The 23,307-nt window shown below is 36.0% G+C and overlaps 1 protein-coding gene across 1 annotated transcript in view; it reads left to right on the plus strand.

Moving 5' to 3' along the window:
* LOC139144793 (NAD(+) hydrolase sarm1-like) overlaps positions 1-18,501 on the plus strand; it is a 35,545-nt gene extending 17,044 nt beyond the window's left edge. The window contains exons 3-7 of the mRNA XM_070715568.1: positions 198-430; positions 1,975-2,110; positions 8,167-8,356; positions 9,617-9,738; positions 12,230-18,501. Coding sequence (XP_070571669.1) covers positions 198-430; positions 1,975-2,110; positions 8,167-8,356; positions 9,617-9,738; positions 12,230-12,371 — 823 coding nt within the window. The 3' untranslated portion in view covers positions 12,372-18,501. The remainder of the gene's footprint in view (positions 1-197; positions 431-1,974; positions 2,111-8,166; positions 8,357-9,616; positions 9,739-12,229) is intronic.
* The last annotated feature ends 4,806 nt before the right edge of the window (positions 18,502-23,307 follow it).

A 23,307-nucleotide genomic window follows, 5' to 3' on the forward strand; every position in this document is an offset into this window, starting at 1 on the left:
TTGAAGGTTTTGTAATAATCTGTTGTGGTACAATGTATTTGTAAATAATGTTTTTAGGGATATCAACATATATATACATTTATGCCAAAATCTAATTATTCGGATTGAGACGTTCTAATGAAGAAACTCGTAAAAAACATTTTCCCTTGAGAAAGCCCGACAGCTGAGAAGGCTATTTCTGTTCTTGATGCCTACAGATTTATGAGAGAACTAAGCCGACTGAAATGCCGGGCCAACTGGCCGGATTACAAGGACATCTCAAACTGGCTGAAGAATGTCGGCAAAGAGTACAATCAGTACACCTACAACCTGGTGCATTGTGGGATAGACATGGACATGCTGAGTCTTGTGACGGATGAACACTTGAGGGAAGACGCAAGCGTCTCCAATGGCGTTCACAGAACAAGAATACTAAATGCCGCCAAACCAGGTAGGTAGGAGGCAGCTTACAGGAAATTGTCTGGGCAGAGGTTTCCGAGGGTTTTCTGTGAAGCCAATTAAGCTCAGCAGACTATTCCAAAAATCTGGTATGCCTGTGTAGTGACATATGTCAGTTGCTTTTATTCATGGTTCATGCTTAAATTTACGAGAAGAAGGATGCATGTATTATTTCATCGCCTGGAAACACAGTCACTGGATGTAATTTGGACCTTCATCATATCCTGATAATATTTTTTTAATCTTTGTATATAGTGAAACAGACTAAAATCTCCCTTACTTTGTAATCGTATTGGTAACAGCAAAGTGAAAATTGAAATAAAAGACTTTGTGGTCAGATATCCAGATGGGCTCAAAAGTACACACACTCACAGCAGAATGGATAACTGTACTACTTTCCCCAAACTTTTCAATTCCAGAACCTTTCCAAAGTTTTGACGTACGCTTTATCCCTCTCCCCTCCCCCTCTCAAAAAAAAAAAACCAAACAAATTTACGCTGATACTTCAGAGAAAGCTTATGCCAAAATTTTAGAGAGATACTAAACTGAAAACTTATTTGTATCATAAAAGAAATCATAGCATGCACTTTTTGGAAAGATGCCATGATTAATGAATAGCTAGGTGTGCTCACCTGGATATTATTAAGCTATTACTATCTGCCACTGCCTGGTTATTGATTCACAATGATTGGTTAAAAGGACCATATTCTTTATTAGATTAATATGTAATGGAGTTGTCACAGTTTATGAAAAAGTTTACTTGAAAACAGACTAATTTGACATTCCAAAGTGAATAAGTGCTGTTCTCAACATACTGTGCCAGGTTACACATTAATAATAATAATAATAAAGAAGATTTATAATGTACCCATTCTTTATTTATTGTGTATATCTTGTCAACCATTCAGACTATAGATGTTGTGTTCATGATTATGTCATAACTTTGATGTGTTCAAACAGTTTTTATTGATCCATTGAGGGAACTGCCTCTTGAAATGTAACGAAGCAAGCCTGTTTTTCAATTTCATATCAGACTTGTACATCCCTGAGACAGCCAGACATGTTAAATGAAAACAAGTGAGGAACAAAATAATGTTTTGAAAATAATGAATCCCAGTGGTTTTTAAACATTTAATTTTACATAGACATTAATTGAAATGAATTTTCATTTTATACGATATATATAATTCAATTCTACAGTATGTTTAGCGCTTGAAATTGGATTGCAACAAAATGAAGTAAATTATTATACAATTGGTGCTTTTTCATATTGGTACAGGGCATTCTGAAGGTATTCTTGCTGTATTTCAATAAAAGCTATGTACTGTTCTGGTAATGGTGTTTCCTATATTTCTTTCCTCATTGCAAATTCACTTATAATACTGATTTAAAGAAAAATCACTGGTGTACTTAGACTATGGGATGAATCTTATCATAGTACAATTGTGTGGCAACAACATTTAATTTTAGGGAAAATTCAGTTGCATGGAACAGGTGCGGTAAATTTGGTGTGTCTCTATTCCTTTGTTTTTACAGATGACTATGACAAATTATTTGACAGTCCCACAAAGTCACTGAGTAGAAATACAAGTCACACTCAGTTGGATAGTCCAAATAAACTTATTGATGTCTTTATAAGTTACAGAAGATCTACTGGTTCACAATTAGCAAGGTGAGATTAAATTTGATACTTTATTGTTATGTCTTGGAGTGGGTTTTACTCATTGCATCTGGATAACAACAACAATTCTTTCAAAAAGGAAGTTCACCAAGGCTGATTTTTAGCTCACATTTGGTTTTACCAATGTGAGTTTATCGTATAGGCTGAAGTCGATGGCGTCTGTATGTATGTGTGTATGTATGTATGTATGTATGTATGTATGTATGTATGTATGTATGTATGTATGTACGTACAGTATGTCCGTCAACATCAAAAACACGCAAACCGCTGCACGTTTCAGCTTGGTATTTGGTGTGTGGATGCATCCTGGGCTATAGATGGGATTTTGTTCAAATGAAGTCTGCATTGCCAAAATTATGCAAATGAGCTTACAAAATGTGAAAATGGTTAAGAATTAATAACTCAAGAACCGCTTTTTTGATTGCTTTGAAAATTTGTGTGCAAGTACCTTAGGTTAACCTTATACAGTTTTATGAATATTGTGAAGATATCCTTAATTTTGTATTTTTGCTGAATTTTTTGTGATTTTTCTCATTTTCAGTAAAAATTCTTCTTCTCTGAAACCGCCGGCCCAATCGCTCTCAAATTTGGGTTGTCTCTTTGCAAGGGTGTTACTCTTCTAATTTGTTGAAATTATGACAAAATTGGGAAAATTACTATTTTTGTGCAATTTTGTCATTTTTGGTCAAAAAATCTTAGACAGTGTTTCCTTTTTAAAACCCCTGGACAGACAGCTTTCATATTTCGTACACAGACGTACAGCGATGACAATAGTTAGATATGTGGAAATTGTCCTGAAATATAAAAAATTGTATTTTTAAGACAATATTGTCATTTTTGGTCAAGAAAACTTTATCTCAACATTACTTGTTTGATAGCTTTGTAATTTGGTATAAAGTCCCTTGTTTGATAGCTTTGTAATTTGGTATAAAGTCCCGAAAGATGTTATTAGATAAATTTTCTGCTCAAAGTGTTGGGAAACCCCAAAATTTGTATATTTTAGGTACTTTTCTCAGTTTGTGACCTTAAATGACCTATACTAACCCAGGGTATGTTGTGAGACAATTTTGAAGGCTGTGAACATAATTTTGTCATATTTGATACCAATTTGTAGGAAAATTTGATCCAGAAAACAAAGCTGAGGTGATTTTTTTCATTTTGGACCAATTTTTGCAACTTTTCTATGTAAGACATAGAAACTGATGAGAAATTTGGATCCAGGATAATTCCAGATGTTGTAATCACCACCCACAGTGGAAGGCATTTCACTATCTGTAACTAACTTAGTGCTGTTTACATTAGAATGATAACACCTCATGCATTATTAAGGTAGTGACTGGGGTTCCTTTGTAAATTTTAGCGATTTTGTGATTATTTCATATTCTGAACCCCTGAAATATGATCTTTTTATTAGAGAAAACTGTGAGGTAACATTGTACTGGAAAATGTCTTAAATTTTAGTGAAAACACGGCCTTCTAACCACTGCGCGAGTTATTATTTTCTTTTTGTTTTAACGGTCCGGATTACTGTCAGCGTTATCGTTATACCTTGAGGAGATTATGTAAATTTTTACGCACCATGTTGCGCATGCGCGCACTTCTTCATAAGAGACGCTATCCAACATGACTGATGACTGCCGGCAGTATAAGCAGTGTAGAAAACGCAAACGGGGGCCGAAGAAGCAAAATGGAAAGCTGATGGACGCGATGTTGTGTGTTAGCCGCTACAGCTAACACACAGCATCGTACACAGGGCTAGCGAGAGAGTTGCCGACATCGACTGTTATTTACGAAAAGTGAATAAAAGACTGGCATTTTTGGAAGCGATCGAGTAGCTGAGGTAGGCAGGGATACGACTTGGGCCCAAGAACGCTGAATTTCGACAGTAATTTGGCTTTTTACGTCAAGTCCCAAAATGGATTTGAAGTCACCGACCCTACGTACGGGTCTTTGCAGGGTTGTGGTGAGCGAGGCGATTAGCTGTAGCGGAACACATAGCATCGTACGCCGGGCTATAGATTACACTGCCGTCCAAAGAGAATCTATTTAATCTTCACTGGAAAATATGGTTCTATAACAGCAGCCCATATCTTGGACTTAGTTTGTCCATGGATGTAGGAAGCATGGTTTGTCCAATTTGTCAATGCGACACTGTTATGTCGGTCTAGAGCACAGCAACGTACGCGAAACGTCGCTTCACGATCGTTGCCTGTCAATTTCTATCTGTGGTCAAGAGAGTGTCGATGGGTGTCGCGATATGTCGCCGTTTCAATTTTACAATGAGTGAATCTGTCGAGTATCGCCTCAGTCGTTTATTTTAACAGGTCAACTCGACCCCGCGTCAACTCAACCCCGGTCAACTCGACCCCGTACCCAAGACAACTCGACCCCGAACCCAAGACAACTCGACCCCGAACCCAAGTCAACTGCATGGACCTGATATATAACTTGCCCTGTCAGTTTAAGTATTTACCTGGCACTGGTCAGTTTCACTTGAAGTTGACGTTTTGGACGTGATGTGAACGCAAATCAAAAACCAAAGCGTTCGTTGTACACACTTATGGAAATATATTTGTGTTCTATTGTTTTCATGCATATAAACGTCGTTGCGTCTGTGAAAGGACGTACTTCTACCTCTATGGCCTGTCGGTAACCCGTCAATTCTGGCTGAATGCGTTGTCGTATAGTCAAATAGTTGTCGTACAAGCGTGGGATAGAGTACGTACGTTAATGAAGATTCGTACATACAGAGAGACAGAATAACTCTCAAAATAGGTGGAAAATAATCGCACATGATACAGAGTTAGTGTTGCTCAAGGTTCGGGGTCGAGTTGACCGGGGTCGAGTTGACTCGGGGTCGAGTTGACTGGGGTCGAGTCGGTTTGGGGTCGAGTTTTCCAGAAACCGTTTATTTTAAGTCATGAAGAATCGCTTTTACGTGTAACTGAAGTTGATTTTGGTTTCATACCCGAGGCCATAATAGTACATGTCACAGTGGAAAGCGAAATAGCGCACGAAAACCCGGTCATTTTTTATGGTGAGCAAAAGGACTGCAGCAGATCACATGTGAAAACCACAAAAACAAGTGCGACTTTCCCGCATTCCTTGAACTTCTCAACTACAGAATTTTTTAGAGCATCGAGAGTTGTCGTCTCATCTCCGAAGCAAGCAAGCAAGCAAGTGACGCCGGGAAGTGACGTCTTGTACTATAGGCACAAAAATCGGCACTAAAATGAACTGGGCAACCATTTCACACTTGGTACGTGCATAAATTACGATGACCGGAAGTCGAGCGCTTGCGAGAGCGAGCGCGCATCGTCGGCAGAACGCAGACCTGTAAACCATTCCGGCTGTATGATTTTTTTAAACTTTTCTCGTCTTGTAACCAGACTCTAACCGTTACCAAACAGTGTACAGTTAATATAATTATAAGCTAGATACGTATTTGACAAACAGATTATGCCCTGAATTATCTTTCTAGTGTTTATCGTGTAAATAGTACCCACCGCTTACGCTGACCAGCCTCACGTTTCTACGCACAATTTTCATCATTTTTAGGCGAACTAATGTTAGGACTTGTCAGAAATTCTCTAACCTGATGCCCAATATTTAACCTAGACCCAGATCGAATAATTTTTTTGAAACGCACAAAAATCCGACTTTTTTCGGCGATTTTGTGTGAAAAATGGGACGTTTACACAAATCGTCGATTTTCTCAGTTCCGATTTTTGCTATGTATGCGCACCTTCAAATGAGTGTAAGTCGGCGACGCGTGGGCGGATCTCCCCGATTCTTCGCATGCTAACACTTCATGAATAGACCTGAAAAACCGTGTCTTAGATTTTTGATAAACCCCCCTGAAGTGACGATAACTTGACAAACGTGAACAAAAGCCGATAATTTATGCGAAAATCCGACAGTTCACACTTCGAAGGCTCACTGTGCAGAAACAAAAGCGAATTTCAAAAATCCAAAACACGGTTTTTCCCCCTGTATATCCAGCTGTCTAGTGCCGTTAACAGATCACTTAGGGGTGCTGCCAATTCTTACTTATACTCTTTTAAGTGAAAAAATTCAAAATCACATGTTTTTGACTTAAACAAACATACCAATGCATGTTTTGACAACTAAACAAATTTTTACCTTCTTCAAATATAGACATATTAGAAAATGTACCACATGTTGGGTGTGAGACCCTGTTTTCTATGTGAAACTTTTGATTGAAAATATGTGTAAACGAAACTGAGTCACTACCTTAAAAATCTCCAAGGTTGTAAATGTACTTCCTGTCATTTTGTCTTATGTAATACCAAGGGGTGGAACATTTGATATGCAGGAGGGGTAGGGTTTAGAAGATCAATGATGTAGCATTACTTTTTTACCAGATCCCTTGTGCATTTTTTGCCCACTCCCACCTTTTCTTTTTATCAAGCCTTCTCTGTTTTTTGTTGTTGACATTTGCTTATGTATTTAGGATCTGCTTCTCCCATTGTTATAGAAGTTGATATGCATGTTCCTAAAGATGACCTCCAGTACCTAAGTTGGAGACCGTATTTGCTTTTGTCATTCTTGTTTTTCCTGGTTTAAATATTTCTCGAATGGACCAATTCAAACCAAATGTGAGCACATAGTGTCATTGACGGTATTTTTAGATATTTGCTAGCTTTGGGGTCACTTATTCCGGAAAAGCCTTTTAGGGCTTCAACAACTTGATGTATTTTGGATCATGGGAAAAAGTGCCAAGCTTGGCGCTTTCATCACGTGATATGGCAGGGACCATCTTCTGATGGGTATGGCATTGTCATTTGCATTTATACCAGGCTGTACGTATTTGCATAACTATTGTTTATGTTATGAAGATTACAAACTTTTGGATTATTTTTGCTGTCATCTGAGAGAGCTGATTTGAACTATTGATAAAAACTTGATGGAAATGACCTATAATAGCTGTGTACTACTAGTATTTAAAACAAAAATGATCTTTCACACTCTTTGTTTTTCACTTAAAGGTATACAATCACAGAGGAAAAAGTTTAGCAATATAGAATTTCAAAGTTTTGTATTTTATTGGAAAAGGATGTAACAAAGAAAAGGTACTATATGTGACAGTATTTTAGTTAAAAAGAATAGCAACATGTATATACCAGTCTATAAAATTTTTTTTTCATTTTAACACTGGCAAGTGATGTAGGTTATATTAGTCGTCATGTGTGCTATACATATATATGAATGCTGTACATAATCTTTCTTTCATGTAGACTGTTGATCAGTATCGGCGGAAACAGGTTATAAAAATGAGAATAGTAATAATGATGTAATGGAAACTTAGAAGCAAACAGCACCTCCTCTATCTGATGACATCTGAAACCTCAGATGACTTTTCAAAAAAACACACAACAGTCTCCAGAAGGCACTTAAGAGCTGAGATTGGTAATACTTGCACAACATTGTGACCTCTCCATGACCTGATCATGGTCCCCTGGTGCCATGCTATAAATTCTGTCTTCGAATTTCCATAAATAACTACATGAGGGTGCTTGACTGCTTCTTAGGATTTCATTTAGTGTACGTATGTTATCACATGAAGAAAGACAATAATATGTGCTGTTGCTACGACAGTGACAAGTAATGGACACAAATAGCCTATCACAAGAAATGTTAGTAACCTAGGGGGTCTATTATATGGTCAAAGATAGAGTACATAGTGGGCCATATATAGGGAAACTCTCTTAAAGTTTGATAAAATGCATGCATGTTTCAAAAATGTTGAATCTCATCTCACTAAACAAAGAATGCATGTGTTTTGAAATATTGTCGACATTACCAGTCAGCTCTTTTATGAGTATAAATATGAAGCATTATTTTCAGGTATTCTTACATCATTTTGCACAGATACTCAGCAATTTTCATAACAGTATAAGACAACGGTTATTAGCATGATTGAAATTGAAGCCAAGTGTGTCCAGCTCCATGTATCATCTGTTATGTCAACTTAATCATGATAATCCATGATTACGTTTGCTAATTTCTTTTTCTATTTCATACAGTTTACTTAAAGTTCACCTACAGCTAAGGGGCTTTAGAGTGTTTATAGATGTAGAGAAGTTGGAAGCCGGTAAATTTGACAACAACCTTCTCAACAGTGTCAAAAATGCCAAGAATTTTGTGCTTGTACTCTCCCCTAATGCACTGGACAGGTGTATCAATGACATGGATCACAAAGATTGGGTTCATAGGGTAGGTATTCAAAATAACTACATTTTACCAAAAATGGACACAGGCATGTTTCATTGTTCATGGAATGAACAATGACAAGTGTACAGTAACTTTATGAACAATAACTGTATTTCATGGCATATTTCACAGAAATATTTCATCATTCGTTTTTTTTATCACCATCATATTTATGTGTCAGTTAATACAATTTTCCAGTGTAGATTCTCCTAACAGGCCATTTCAGGGTATGCAATTTTCTTTTGCCACTACAATGTGTACCCTCAGAGTCAACAAGAAACCATAGCAGAGCAACTTAGGCTATACATTGCCTGCTGTACTCTGTTGGTCTCACTGTAGGCTTGACTGTGAGAGAATCCAGTGTGGCTTGATGCTGTACAGTTGTTGATCATCTCACTTAACATTTTCTCCTTTTAAGGTAGAACGCACCTCTGGGACAGATATTCAGACGCCAATTTCTACAATTCTTTTCTGATCTATCACTTGTGGGGGCTCATTTTAAAGCTCTTTGAGAAGGAAACTCTCATCATCTTAATTTTTTGAAAACCCAAAATTTAATTTTACCACATAGTCTAGAGTTACAATGGTGGCCATTTTGAATTTTTAATATCACAAAATGTTTAGTAATATGTATTGCTAGTTCCAAACTTTGCATGGTGACCCCTGATTTTCATTGCTGATTTGGTAAGAGAATGGTTGAAAGTTTCATTCAGGAAAGTTTGAGCAAACACTCAAGTCTTTCACTTTCGAGTCACATATACTACATCATATTAGCCCCAACTTTCATGTGACCTTCAAAGAATGTATCCTGAAATGTTCGTGGTACTGGTAAACAAACAGTAATTACCAGGGATTTTGTGGACAGTGATTTCCAGCTGTTGCACTGATAGTAGAACTTAAAATAAAACAAATGGAAAAATGAGAAATGTTTCATCAATGTTGTGTAACCTGACTGTCGTGCATTCAAGACTAACTTTTACAGTTGCAGTAATTGACATTTTTGTGTACTCGAAGCAAACACTTTGAGGCTGCCTGCAAGAAAATAGTGTCAAATAGCCAAGTGAAGTTATTTTAAAAGCAAAGATGTGTGTTATCTGTGCATGTAATGTTATGTGGACAAGTATTGGATAATTGATAAGCCTACCAATACACAATGTGTGTGTTTTAATAATAATGCTTCTTTTTATCTCAGTTTTTCTGATGAATTTCTTTTTTGTTTGATTTTTTTGATATTGTCTATTTCTCTTTCTCACTTTTATCCAGGAGATAGTAGCAGCTATAGAAACAAAATGTAACATAGTACCAGTCACATGGGATTTCAAATGGCCAACTGCAGACGATCTTCCGGAGGATATGAGACAGGTGTTGTTCTTCAACGGTGTCAAGTGAGTGTATTTAATCAGCCAGGGAGGCTGAGCCAGGGTTTACAGATGCACAATGTTACTGTAAAATAACCCCTGTGCAACATTTTGAAGCCAGTGTTATTTCAGCCTCAGTCCTTCCAGTGGGGATCGTGTTTCAACACACATCAATGGTCAATGTTTGACCTTGCAATTGTGCTTGGAACTCTGGGAAATTTAGGGAAAACAAACAAAGATGACATCTTCAGAGAATTAAAGTCAAAAGAATTTCAGTGCTGGAGATCAAACGTTTATCACAGGTACTCTTGTAAACTTAGCTAGGGAGTCTAGAAGTATTCAGAAAACTAGTAAGTGTATGGTGTAGCATACATGTAGCTCTGCATATCTTGCTTCTTATGAACTCCCTAGGATAGTGTCAACCAGCACGGTAGCAAACCTTCAGAGCATACCAGCTCAATATCAGAAACACTCATCAAACATGGCATTCTATTGTGATTACATAAAAAGCCATTAGCTTTTTCCTCAGTTTGGCCTTTCCATGTGACACGTGCAAGATCAAATATTGACAGTTGTTTTAAAAAATGTTTTGAATCGTATCACAAAATTGAGGAGAATGTTATTTGAAGCATAAGTGAATGTCAATTAATTTTTGCAAAAGACTGAACAGCTTACAGTGGATGTTGGTAAAGCAGTATTGTTGTCAGCAGTGGTTCTATTTGAACTCCGTACTTGATAAAATTGGACGGCATAATCTCTACTGTCATTTCAGGAAGTCATAGAAAATTTGCTGTCCATGGAATTGATGAATAACCAATAACTTTATAAAACTACTACGCCATTTATTTGCTCAGAATTGAAGACCCGTCTATGAACCAGTACACATACTTGTGGTTTTAGAGGCAATTATTTTTGAAATTTCAATTGGAAAGAATTCAGCATCGTATGACATTTGATATCAGAGTTCTGTTCAGAATGCATCATAAACCACGCAGCCTCTGCTGTCTTCAAAACATAATTTTAAATAGGAGTGAGAGAATTATTACCAGGTTGCTTTGGGATTTCAGAGAACATTTCCTTTCCGTATTTTGACACTGCTAATTTTTCAGGTCAGAAATAAGACCTGTGTTAGAACAAATGCTCATACCAATGGCAAAAATTACACTGGATTTTCAGGAAGCTTCTTTAACCCTTTGGGTACCAATTAAAGTCGATTTTTGTTACCTTTATAGAATATAACACCAACGATTTCTTTCAAATCTAGACAATTTTTCTCAGATTTTTCCCAAAGTTTTGGTCAAAAACTGAAATCGATGAAAAGTTATGTCCATCTGGTGCAAAACTATAAAAAAAATTACTGAAAAATTCATAAAAATTGGTAAAATCTTGCCCTGATATTTTAGCGGGAAAAATGCAATGCTCAAAGGGTTAAATTTTGAATGGAAAGAATTCATCACTATGACATTAGATACGTACTGGTTCTGTTCAAACTGCAATATAAACAATGCTGTGTTATCTTGCAAACAGATTTGATTTTGATTATCCAGTTGAAAAATAAGTGCCACATCTGTCTCAATAATAAACATTGAGGTCACGCAATACTCTAAAAAAAAAAGATTACACTGCAGTATTTGCAGTTGGCTGCTTTGCAAATACCTTGGTGTATACTTGAATATTGGATTGCAGTACACATCAGTAGTCAGTGATTCTCTCCAACACTCATGAGGATTGAATCTCTACTGAAGAAGGCCATGATTGAAACAAATCCTCTGGGCTTTAATACTCTGAACCCTGCCCTCCCTCTGTTGAATTAGATCATGGAATAATCCATTTGTTTTATATTTTGACATACATTATACTAAAAAAACTGAGATATGTGTTCGGTCAGTTAATTGATGTGTACAGTTTCGACACAAAAGTAAATATAATGTGATATTGTTATATATCTATTCTTGTTCACACATCCAATGAAATATGTTCCTATTTTCAAGCTAAAAATAAATTGGTTATTATATTACATTCATTTCAACATAAATACAGACTCTCAAGGGTTACTGATCCCTTTGGTCTTGGTGCCTCTTCTTATTTTCATTCCATAAATAATAATCATTGCTTCTGAAGCTTGCTGCAGGTTAAAATACTCAATCATGTTTACAAAAATCTTTTGGACACCAGCATCAAACACAGACTTGAAAATCTATAATGGATCCCCAACCCATTACTCATTGCTAGCAACATTGCTAGTGTACTCGTAGAGACCACATCACAAATCCAAATTAGAATGAAGAAGTCAGTTTCTCAAAAAGACATAACATGTAGGTGTGAAGGTGATGCGCTGTAACGCTTGCCAAAAACAAGACAGTGCACTTTTTGGTAAATTTGTTTCATGCTGTATATCAGAGAAGATATTGGGAATGAAATAGATGGGGATATCATGAGATAATCTGTGATGTACATGGAGAAAGTCATATTTCATGTTCAAGTTTAATTAATTCATATTAATTGCTTTCTATCACAGATGGATCCATGATTACCAGGAGGCATGCGTGGACAAACTGGAAAGATTTCTGCGAGGTCAAGAAAATATACCGAATGCAGATGGCAGTTACTTCAGAGATGGAATGACACAAGGAATAAACAGAGGCATGCTTAGCTCTTGAGAAAATGCATGGAACACAAAAAAGAAAGAACAACAAAAGAGACAAAAAAATACTGTACATATAATATTGATGTAGTAAAACCAGCCATGCCTGTGCATTGTGAGTCTTTTAAGACTGCTGCATTGTCATGCAGAACTTTGTAGCTGTAGAATATCATTACAATATACTGGTGAGTGATGTCAGATGCAAACATCCAAGGACAAGCGTGAAAAAAGTGGATGAATATTTCAAAAAGTTCAATTATATCGTTTGCAGAGCCATTGTGTTGTACAAATGCAGTATATCTGAAACAGTTTTGTGCACGCTGATGGAGCAACACAGGGGAATTACAACTTAAAACGATACCCAGCAAACTCTGAAATAGTTACGGTTATTGCCATGGAAAACAAACAAATGACATTTCTCTGAAATAGTGCAGGAGTTTGCACTCTGAAAGTTTCTTTGCATATTTGTAACCTGGTATCCTGTGAATCATGAGATGTTGAATTCAAGCTTGGAAGTTCTATCCTGTCAAGTGACATTTCATGCAGATTAGGTCCAACTGTCAAATATCAGCAGATTCAGAATAGAATTGTGTACCAGTCATTACAGAGATATACACACACAACAGCTACTCAGACACTGGAATGTAGGATGACAAGCCAGCTACTTAACAAGCTGTAACTGGATCCTGAATTTTACAGCAAATCACTCCTAGATACTGCGGAGTGAAAATCTCCATGGCATCGAGATTCACCAATGTTATGCAAGCTTTTCTCATGTGTGTATACATCCAGCACTTAGTTCAGTGATGGTACCATGTTGTTTAAATAATCATTGGATTTGGAATTCATATGTAATGACTCAAAAAGCTGTTTACAGTGAAGAAGAAAAACAGGGAACTGGAATTCCAAATCTCATTTAAACTTGCATGAAAGGTGTCAATTGACAGGCTGTAAATTTTCCTGCTTGATCTGATTCAGATGTGAAAATTCAGAAAGACATGTTGCTCACCAGACATTCCTTGAATGTCGGGGTTTATCAGAGGAAGACAAAGCAACGGACCCACTGGTTACAAAATTTAATAAATATTGGGGATGTAGTTATGGCCACAGACGGATTTTGTTCAGTTGTACGCACAGTCTGATCTGCTGTTTACTGGTGCATTTGGTTGATAATAGCACATGAAGAAAAATGACCACTTACAATCAAAGGCTGTATTCATCACAAGCAAAGTGATGTTTGAACTATCGCTTTTAGAACACGATAAGGTTATACCAAATAATCTGCGGAAATGGGGGTGACAGGGTGACAAAAGGGGGGCAAGGATAGAAGAGGCAATGTGTATACTGTAGAGTACATAATATGGATTTCAATCATCTTGTGAGCTGTGTTTTCTTTGGTATAGTCCACTAATGTCAAAGGATGGTTGCAATATAGTACTGTGTTCATCATCAGAATTTTGTGACAGTTCATGTCGTACAGCAATTAATGGCGTTATTTTTATTTCACTGGTATATTTGTCAGCATGATGATAGCCTATCATGCATCATCTCTACTGCTACACGCAATATTTTTTCTTTCAGCAAACCAATAGATACTACATCCCTCAAGTCTTTAGGATGACCTTTGACCTCCTGACATGAAAGTAACCGCTTTCACATTTATGATGAACAAGTTTTGCTGGGTTTTTTCCTTCGCATTTTTAATAAAAGCTCTAGATTTGATATATTTATTGTTGGTTAGTTTAAGATTGTGCTTGCTAAACATAGTTTTCTTTTATGTGCCCTTTTTTACTAGTAAGTAGATGTATATTTTATAGATTTACACTATTAATATTTGTTGTTCATAATAGGAGATAGGTTATACTTTATTAATTTTATCTGGCTCAGTGATTTAAGTCGTTCCATTGTGTAATAATTTTGTATTTTTTGCCTATACCCTGTTTTAATTGCTTCATGTTTTAACATTAAGAAGTTTTATAGTATGATAGATAGAGCTGGCTTTATATTAGTGAACATTTTCTTTAACAGAAAAAAATCAAATGTTTTATTCTAGTGAATGTTTTGGTGTTTGTTTGTAGAGAAAGCTTTTGAACAGAAATTCTCCTACCCATGGAAATACATTCAGAATCCTTCGTGATATGACTTTTCAACAAGAATTGTCATAGCCGCTTTTTCCAGCTGTTTCATTGGTAGCGGCTTGGGGGTGTTGCATTGTTTTCTGATCTTCCTCCTATCATTACAATCTGTTTTAGTCAAGATTTGTCAGCACTCAGGACATTATGAACTCACTTGATAAGTTCATGTTTATTGACATTTGTATTTATTGTTGTTGCCAACAAAAAAGAAACATTCGGCACTGAAAGAAGTGAAAATAAACGATAAATCTATTGGTCAGTAAGTAAGAAAATCTTTATGGTGAGACAAATAGAATTTTTTGTAATGGTGTATGGTTTGAACAGGCCTCAAATGACATTCGAAACATTTCATCAGCTACAAATGACTTTTTATCAGCGTTAGGAAGCTATTTACCCTTTCTGGCAAAATCAGTGACTCCACGAACAAGCTAATTTTGCATTCTCAAGCCAAGACACTATGTTGTTTCTGGTACAACAAATTCCAGGGGTAAAATTTCATGACAAGATACCGGTACATACATGCATTGTACTTATACTCACAAATAATTAGTCTGTAAAATATGTTTTTGAATGTATTGAAGTTGTTAAATTTGCCGACAACTATGTATACTAGAGATCAAGATACATCAGGAAATAATTTCATTTTAAGAGACATCAGTCAGCCTCAGCAAGATATATTTAGATATGTAGTGCTCTCTAATAATTGTTTCCTTATTTGAATTTTGACATTTTTTCTGTAGACATAAAATATCTTCAGTTGCCAATGTTAAACAATGTTTAGAGGTATAAGTAAGATTATAATGTTTATGTTGTTTGTATTTTGCCTTGCAATATTGGTATCTCTCTTAATCATAGTACTTGATCCACCATTTGAAAATTGACAGATCACTCTGAAACTAAATAGTATGGGAATGAAGGCTTTGACACTGACCATAATTCTTATCTATTGGTTGTGTAGGACAAGGGAAAAAGCCAAAAATTTGCTGAGCAAAGCTGATCTGAGTCTGTTAATGAATGTTAATGTTCAGTGTGAAGTGTACCATACAAACATACAGCAAAATGAAAATTATGTTTCAAAACTTTGCCATCAACAAGACATAATGCTAATATTAACTGGAAATGTGTATATTCAGTCACAGTCTCACTGTTGATTCAGTCTGTAAACTGGTGGTAATACATGCATGTTGTTGTAAGGGATATGTACTTTTTGGCCAGTACCAATAACTTAATGTCACTGTGAGGTGGCCTATGGTACACTGTAGATCAATGAAAATATTTGCATTTATTCATGCTGATTTTTTGCAATCATATTTTATTGTGTATTGAATCATAATCCGTATTTTCAGAAAGCAATTTACATTCTTGTACACTCACATTTGTACACTTAAAAATACCTACAGTTCAGTTGGGTACTGATAATATCGGATACCTGTACCAAAGAATTACTTCATCTTGTTTACTCTGGTCAGTTTTTGAATTTTCTGTGTAGTTTCATTTGACAATGTTCACTCCAAAATAAAAATGCCTTTATTTTTATTTTGGAGTATCTGCAGTAACTTTACATTTCTTGAATTTGCAATGTTATATTTATAATAATGGTATTTGAATGTTCTTAAAATGATGCTTTTTGAATGCACCTGCTGTGCAAACATGCGCTTAACTCACTTCATGAAGCCCACGTGTTGCTGCATCACAGCAGCTTTGCAAAGCATGGAGTCAAGCACTTTGTACCAGTTTGATTTGAACTGCCTCTGATTGTAGCTTTCATGACTTGGTTTCTTTGCTTTTCAGTGAATCTTCAGGAGGTTCTGTAACATTTCAAAGTATGATAAAGGTGACAGTGTTGTTACCCGCACAGTATCAAAAAGAGATGAACCAGCCAAAAATAAACTACATCAAAGCCAGTGCATTCAGCTAGCAAAACCTCTTCTTGAAGCCATCCTCATCCTTACAGTACTACTGCATGTCATTGACACAGAACATTATTATTTCTGTTAAAGCCTGTTTCATGAAGAGTGTAGGAGTCTAAATTTATTAGTTTCATACCTATTGTATTGTTTCATTTCCTTTACTGATTCATATAACTCTGATTTCAATCTCTACAAAATCACGGTAACATCTACTGTTACATTGCAGATGGGGCAATGGTTAAATTTCCCAGTCATACGTTGCCATCGTTTTATGGGAAATTGTAACGCTCTTTTCCAAATTTGTGATAGGTGTTGTTGACAACACATTAGAGCCTTTTTTTGTCATAAAGCATGAAGACAATATGTAAGTAATGTGCTCATAAGCTATGATAGACATCAAACACAAGGGAAAACATTCTCAGAGAAAAAAAAGAAACAACACCAAAAGATGGTAACTTTGCCTGTATGACATCATGAACTCTGAAAAAATATCATGGCTGCAAGATTTGTTATTTTTATCATTTTATTACCTTCTTTTTTTGAGAATATTGCTAGTGTAGTTAAGATCTTACTGTCGGAACTCAATTTCTGTTCAAGTGTTTAAATTTGAATGTATTCAAGGGCATTTTCTGCAATGTTATAAAAAATAATCGGCATATCAAGCTTTAAAATCAGCAAGTACTTTCATCAGATGTGATTATTAAGCTTTAATATTTTATTAATACTATTTAACATTTTCTCTACTTATTTCAATTTTGCATATTTTTGGCTCTTAATTAAGACAGGAATTAAGATTTTTTCCTTTCAATTTGTCAATCTTTTATTTCCAGCTGTCAGTGAACAAATTGATGTGAGCTTTTCACTTGACCATACCATATCTCCATTATAATTTGATGTATAAAAAAGGCAAAGTTTGAGCACCGGCCTTTTCAGCGCCATGTAGTACGTGTATTATTAGGCCCGACACACTATTGTTAAACAACTGGGTTAAACCAATATGAGTTGTCAAAAGGTAAGGCTGTTTAAAAGCAGTGCTTAAATGATGTAGGTTTACATCACACATTACCACAACTGAATCAGATTCACATTCGGACACAAATACATCACCCCAAAGTCTTTTTCACTGTTCTCACCAAATTGTAATTATAATATAGGGTTATTCACAAAATATGGCCCTGTATAGACGAGGGCTCAGAGAGTGACGTATTAGACGAGCCGGAGGCGAGTCCAATACGTCACTCACTGAACCTGAGTCCATACAGGGCCGTATTTTATGTATAACCCTATTATTATACACCTCCCTCCATTAATCGTCCGTATAAACTAATTCTATGGTAAATTTTGAGGGATGCGGCACGCGCGATATGAGTGGAACACGCGCGATTGTTGAAATATAAATTGCTACAAACCCCTGAAAATTTGCGCGTCGCACGTCTCCCGTATTCGGGACTCCGCGTACTATACGAAATACGGAAAGTTATTGGACGGTCAAACTCCCATAGGTTACGGCAGTAGGTGTATAATAATATGATGTACTGTTGGTCCATTCACTTTCATTTGATGAATTTGCGATCCTTTCTGTGTATTTAGTGAAATCTGGCATAACAAATGTGTCTCAATGATAAATATGACCTGATAGCAAAGTTAATATTTTCTTGCATTTGCATGAAAATCTTGTAACAACATTTGTTGGTTAATCTCCGTCAACAGTCACTGTCACACTGTAACTTCTGAATAATTGGTGAGTTTGAAAATCAAATGCAGAACTCCTTAAAGGCTGGCCACATTTCACTGTTCAATAAAATATATGCAAACATGTCGTATTCTGAAATACTCATTGACGTGACAAATTTCAAAACGTACAAAGCATGCCAGAATGCTTGCAGTAATTACAGGAAAGTTAAACATAACCATATCAATGGTGGTTGGTTTTCGTGCTGTAAACCATAGAGTAAGGTTCGTACACTTGTCAAAGTCTCATTTCAATTTTATTGTACTATTCTGTACGATGTCAAATGATGCCTTAAAATTCTGATGTGCAATTGGTATGGATGGGTTTGGAATGTCTACATTAAAAGATGTTTGCAAATCATTTGTGTTATCGGTATTTGTGGTTGTTTTGTGAGTGTATATATCACAAGTGTGTGCGAAGCCTGTATTCGTACTTCTGAAACAGAAACAAAGTTTTAAACGGTGCAGCATCTTTCCTCAAGGAGACTTCGCACTATTCTGTTTTGTAATCAAGTATAAGGGGGTCACCTTGAAAATGTTTAGATGAGAGAAACATTACCTAACATAACCAATATTTGAAATGTATAGTCAGTGCTATATTCCCTGTGTTAACTCAAATGAGAACTATTAGATCTTGATTTTCACAAAGCAAAGTGATGAAACCTGAAATCAAAATAACTCACACACACACACACACGCAGCAGACCAGCAAAGCACTGTATCAATTTGTAAATCTGAATAACTAACTGCAGTTGCATCTGCATGCCAATAACTGAAAGGCCATTTTTTACTTTGATTTTGAGGTTCAAATTTTTGATGTTTATGACATCACCAAAATGATGTTCTAGGTGAATCTTACTATTTACCCCAGTCAATTTTACCGAGAAATATTATTCATGGGACAGTCAATATTTTAAAGGCCTACAATATTTTCATGATTGTTGTTTGAAAAGCACAAATAATGTCTTGGGGGTCCATCCTAGAATGTGGCTGCCAATCTGTACAGCTTCATGTGAAATGGGAACATTATATGCTTATTCAGTGAAACAAGGTTAATTGTACAGTATACAGTAATATCAATGACCCTTCTGTACACGCTGGTCAGTAGTGCAATAAGCCAGAAGGCAGCTATTAGTTCTGATGGGAGCATCGTCACGTAAAATTTGACTTTGCTTGATCATTTTTCATGTGACTCCTTTGTCATTGTAAGCTTGAGATAGCAGCACTGACAGAGCTTCTGAATAGCTAAATAAATTAAGAGCCAGTTGGGGTCAATAGCCGGATGATATCTTGTTGAAGAAAACTTGGCTTCAATGCACCGACTTTTGCATGACTTTGTAGAAGTTGCAGACAAACATTAAATCCAGTGTTCAAAAAGATGTCTATTCTCTCAAATTTCAGACCAAAGTGTGTGCTATGTCACAGTCGCATATACACTCCTCTATCACAAAAAAATTCACTGTAATATTGCATAAATTAAGTTTAACATCCTGAATGTTTATGAGTGCATGGGTCATGACTGCAATGAAGTCAATTTTTGATGGACCCTGATGTTCCTGAAAAAAAAGAGAGATGCATTTTCTGCCAAACTAGGAGAGAGCAAAGGGCTATTGGAAACTTGTAGTAGGACTGTCATTAATTTGCATTGGTCTTTTTTGTCTCCCAATGTAGATGCATAGGTTAAGAGAATTTAGGGACTGGTCAGTTTCTTCAGCCTGGGGGGGGCCGGTGGATTCATGGGGGGGGGGTTCACCCTGTTTTTGACTTTGGTGATAGGGGGGGTCACCATGTTTTTGAAATGCCCAATAGGGGGGGTCAGTGTGTTTTTGAATTTTGACACAGGCTCATCATTGCCTAAAATGCTAGTGTCAGCCACAAAATTCATCATTCAGTTGTATTTTTCGGCGCGCCCTTCGGGCGCGTAACTTTAATAATCAGTCATATTTTTCAGCACGCCCAACTTTAACATATCAAGCATACATACATCAGAGATATCTGTATGTTCAATATTTTTCAGCGTGCTCTTCAAGCTCATTACTTTAATATATAACATCTTTCAGCATGCCCTTCAGGTGCATGACTTTAATATACAAGGCATATATATCAGAGATATCAGGATGTTTCATATTTTTGGCGCGCCCTTCGGGCGCCATACTTTCAGAGATATCTTGATGTTTGCTAAGTGAAAGTGTACCATTATGAAATCTGCATTTCATATGAAAAGGATGACAAATTCCTGATACTTTTCTGTTCTCTCTGTGAGAATTCAGTATGAGAAAGCAACATGCACAAATATTTCACAATATATATTTGATACAGTGACTTATTTTAGAGATAGAAAAATGACAAGATATCTTTCCTTCTCATTGATGCAATTATTTTCCTTTGTTTCATAGGTTTTCTGTAGAAAGATGCTTTTTATGAACAAAATAACAGTTAAAAAAGGCAGTTTTTGTCATTATTAGCTGTGCTTTTATGGTTTCAATGTTACACAAGAAAAGGTCCTCTCAGACACTGTACACATCAGATTTGGCTAAAAAAGCTCTCTATGGCTCCTCAGTAGATTTAATTGGATGGTTGGCAAGTCTTAACACCCATCAAAGTTTTTGATTCACTGCTTTTTCCTCTTTGATATTAATGATTGACATCCATTTCTGTACAACAGTTCAGGACATCTGGTTAAGCAGAGAAAGTGTGAAATACATTCACAGCTCATTCAAAATACAGCTCATTCAAAATGTACTGTATTTAAACTTTAAGATTGACACTTTGAAATTCCTATCTTACAACTGACATGTCAACAATTTCACTAAAACATAGAATGACTATTTAAAATATAAATATATGTAAAATGTAAAATATATATATATATATATATATATATATATATATATATAATTTATGTCCATCTTTTGTTTTACCTTTGTCGCGCCCAGGGGGGGGGGGGGTCACCCGTTTTAGAAATTTGGAATAGGGGGGGGTCACCCTGTTTTCAAAATTTGGAATAGGGGGGGTCAGCCACTTTTTGACGTCGGCAAAAAATAATCCACCGCCCCCCCCCCCCCCCCCCCCCCCCAGGCCGAAGAAACTGACCAGTCCCTTAGTTTATTCAATCTCAGGTCAAGAAGCAACGTACGTAGTACATTTTTCCCCGTATTTAGATGTTGGCGTAAAGGAGAATTAACACACTTTTGTTTTAAGCATAGAAGCAATCCAAAATTATATTATTATAGTTTCTTGAGTGGTCACCCCTATATTGGTACAATTTCTGATACTAGTAATTGGCAAACTAGTTTTTGACAACATGTTTGTTCTGCAACATTAATATGGTGTCAGTGTTCACAAATGTAGCCTGACACTATACTGCCCTCAACGTTGCATAGTTCATGTGACGTCACTGCTTTACAATCCAAGTGGCTGCTAATTGCCTGCTGTTCAAATGCTAGCGAAATGTACTGCCCTCTAGGATGTCTCTTGTAAATCTGTAAATTGGTAATCAGCATTATCAAATAACATGCCATGGGTAAAAATATTCTCTTGGCCTCGAGAGACAGTCTGCATCAACTAACTTGGCGTAAAAAGTCTAAGAAATATTATATTTATGACATAAATATTAAATATGCATAAAATAGTTTTGGTATGAAATCAAGATTGAGCTTCTTGCAACTGTGCAATTCTCAGAAGTATTTGCTAACTGGGTACTGATCATTCTTGCAAATGCCATTGACCGTGTCCAATATACTGAATTAGATGCACTATAGACTGGTGTTCCCAAAGGCCAACTGGAAATTAATAGTCAAAAATATGATATTTATTTCATAATTATTAAAAATAATAAATTGTAATTATGAAATATTGATATCACATAAACAAGTTCGTATTTCATTCAGGTTGTGCTTCCTTTATGAGGAGAAAAACCCCGGATGAAATATGAACTTGATTATGTGATATCAATATTTCATGATTACGATTTATTATTTTTAATAATTATGAAAAAATATCATATTTTAGACTATTAATTTCCAGTTGGCCTGTGTGTTCCCAGAGTTCATGAACCTCATGGTAAATTAGACGAAAGTAAGTAAATTCTTTGTGTCCATGCAAAATTCTGAAAAATAGGAGAGTACTCAATTAAAAAAACCAAAAAAGAATTATATAACGCAAAATCAATTTGCCTTTACTTGATGGTTCTGTTATGCAACGTGCACATTCCTTTTACTATATATGCTTCTGGAGAGTACTGTTTTATGTCACCACATGGTTCAAACTTCTGTAACCTCCACAAATGTAATAATCTCCACAAATGTAATATCAACCGCAATTGTAATAAAATCAACAACAACAAATGTAATAGAATAGTCAACCATTAATGTAACAACCCACAACCACAAATGTAATAAACAAATTAACCATAAATGGAATAAAACTCAACCATAAATGTAATAAACTTGAACTTGCATATGTGATCATTTGTTTATCAATGCCCTGAGTAAATAATAGCTTTAATAAGACTAGTGTAATGTTATTGCATACTTTCCTGAAACTAGGTTTCCTTTCCGAAACACAGAATAGAATACTTTGAGAACGCTATCAGAAAACGGCGAGGTACTGATCAAACCATTAGATAATGGAAGCGGAACAGCATCTCTAGACACTGATAATTACATATAGCGTCAAAATAACTTGTCAACCAGTGATACCACACAAAGTTTATGACAGATGACTCAGAACAAATAACAGAGAAATATAAAACCTTATAACAGAAACTTACGACACAAAACATATTGACGAGAACATATATTTCAATCTAGTAAAAAACAATACGAACACTACCTTGAACACAGTAGAACAAAATTAGACATCCTGGCATCCCTAGTGAAGGAACAAACTTCAAGTGGGACAACATAGGAATACAGACAATCTATCGATTATTCCACACAATTTATCCACTGAAGACGAATTTGAGGCGATCGATTAAGAAAGTATGGCAATTTTTGAAAAAACGGCGTTAAAGGATCGTAGTGTTATACAGACTTCCCCACTCTACTGACGTTCAGATTACGGCTGTGTCTTGCCATGGCCAATCAGTTCTGTACACAAAACAGGGAAAAATAAAATACACTTTCAAATATGCAAACACACTAAACGCAAACAATTAAGAAATGAATAATGTGTG

The sequence above is a fragment of the Ptychodera flava genome, chromosome 12 (genome assembly GCF_041260155.1).
Source record: "Ptychodera flava strain L36383 chromosome 12, AS_Pfla_20210202, whole genome shotgun sequence".
Taxonomy (NCBI): Eukaryota; Metazoa; Hemichordata; class Enteropneusta; family Ptychoderidae; genus Ptychodera; species Ptychodera flava.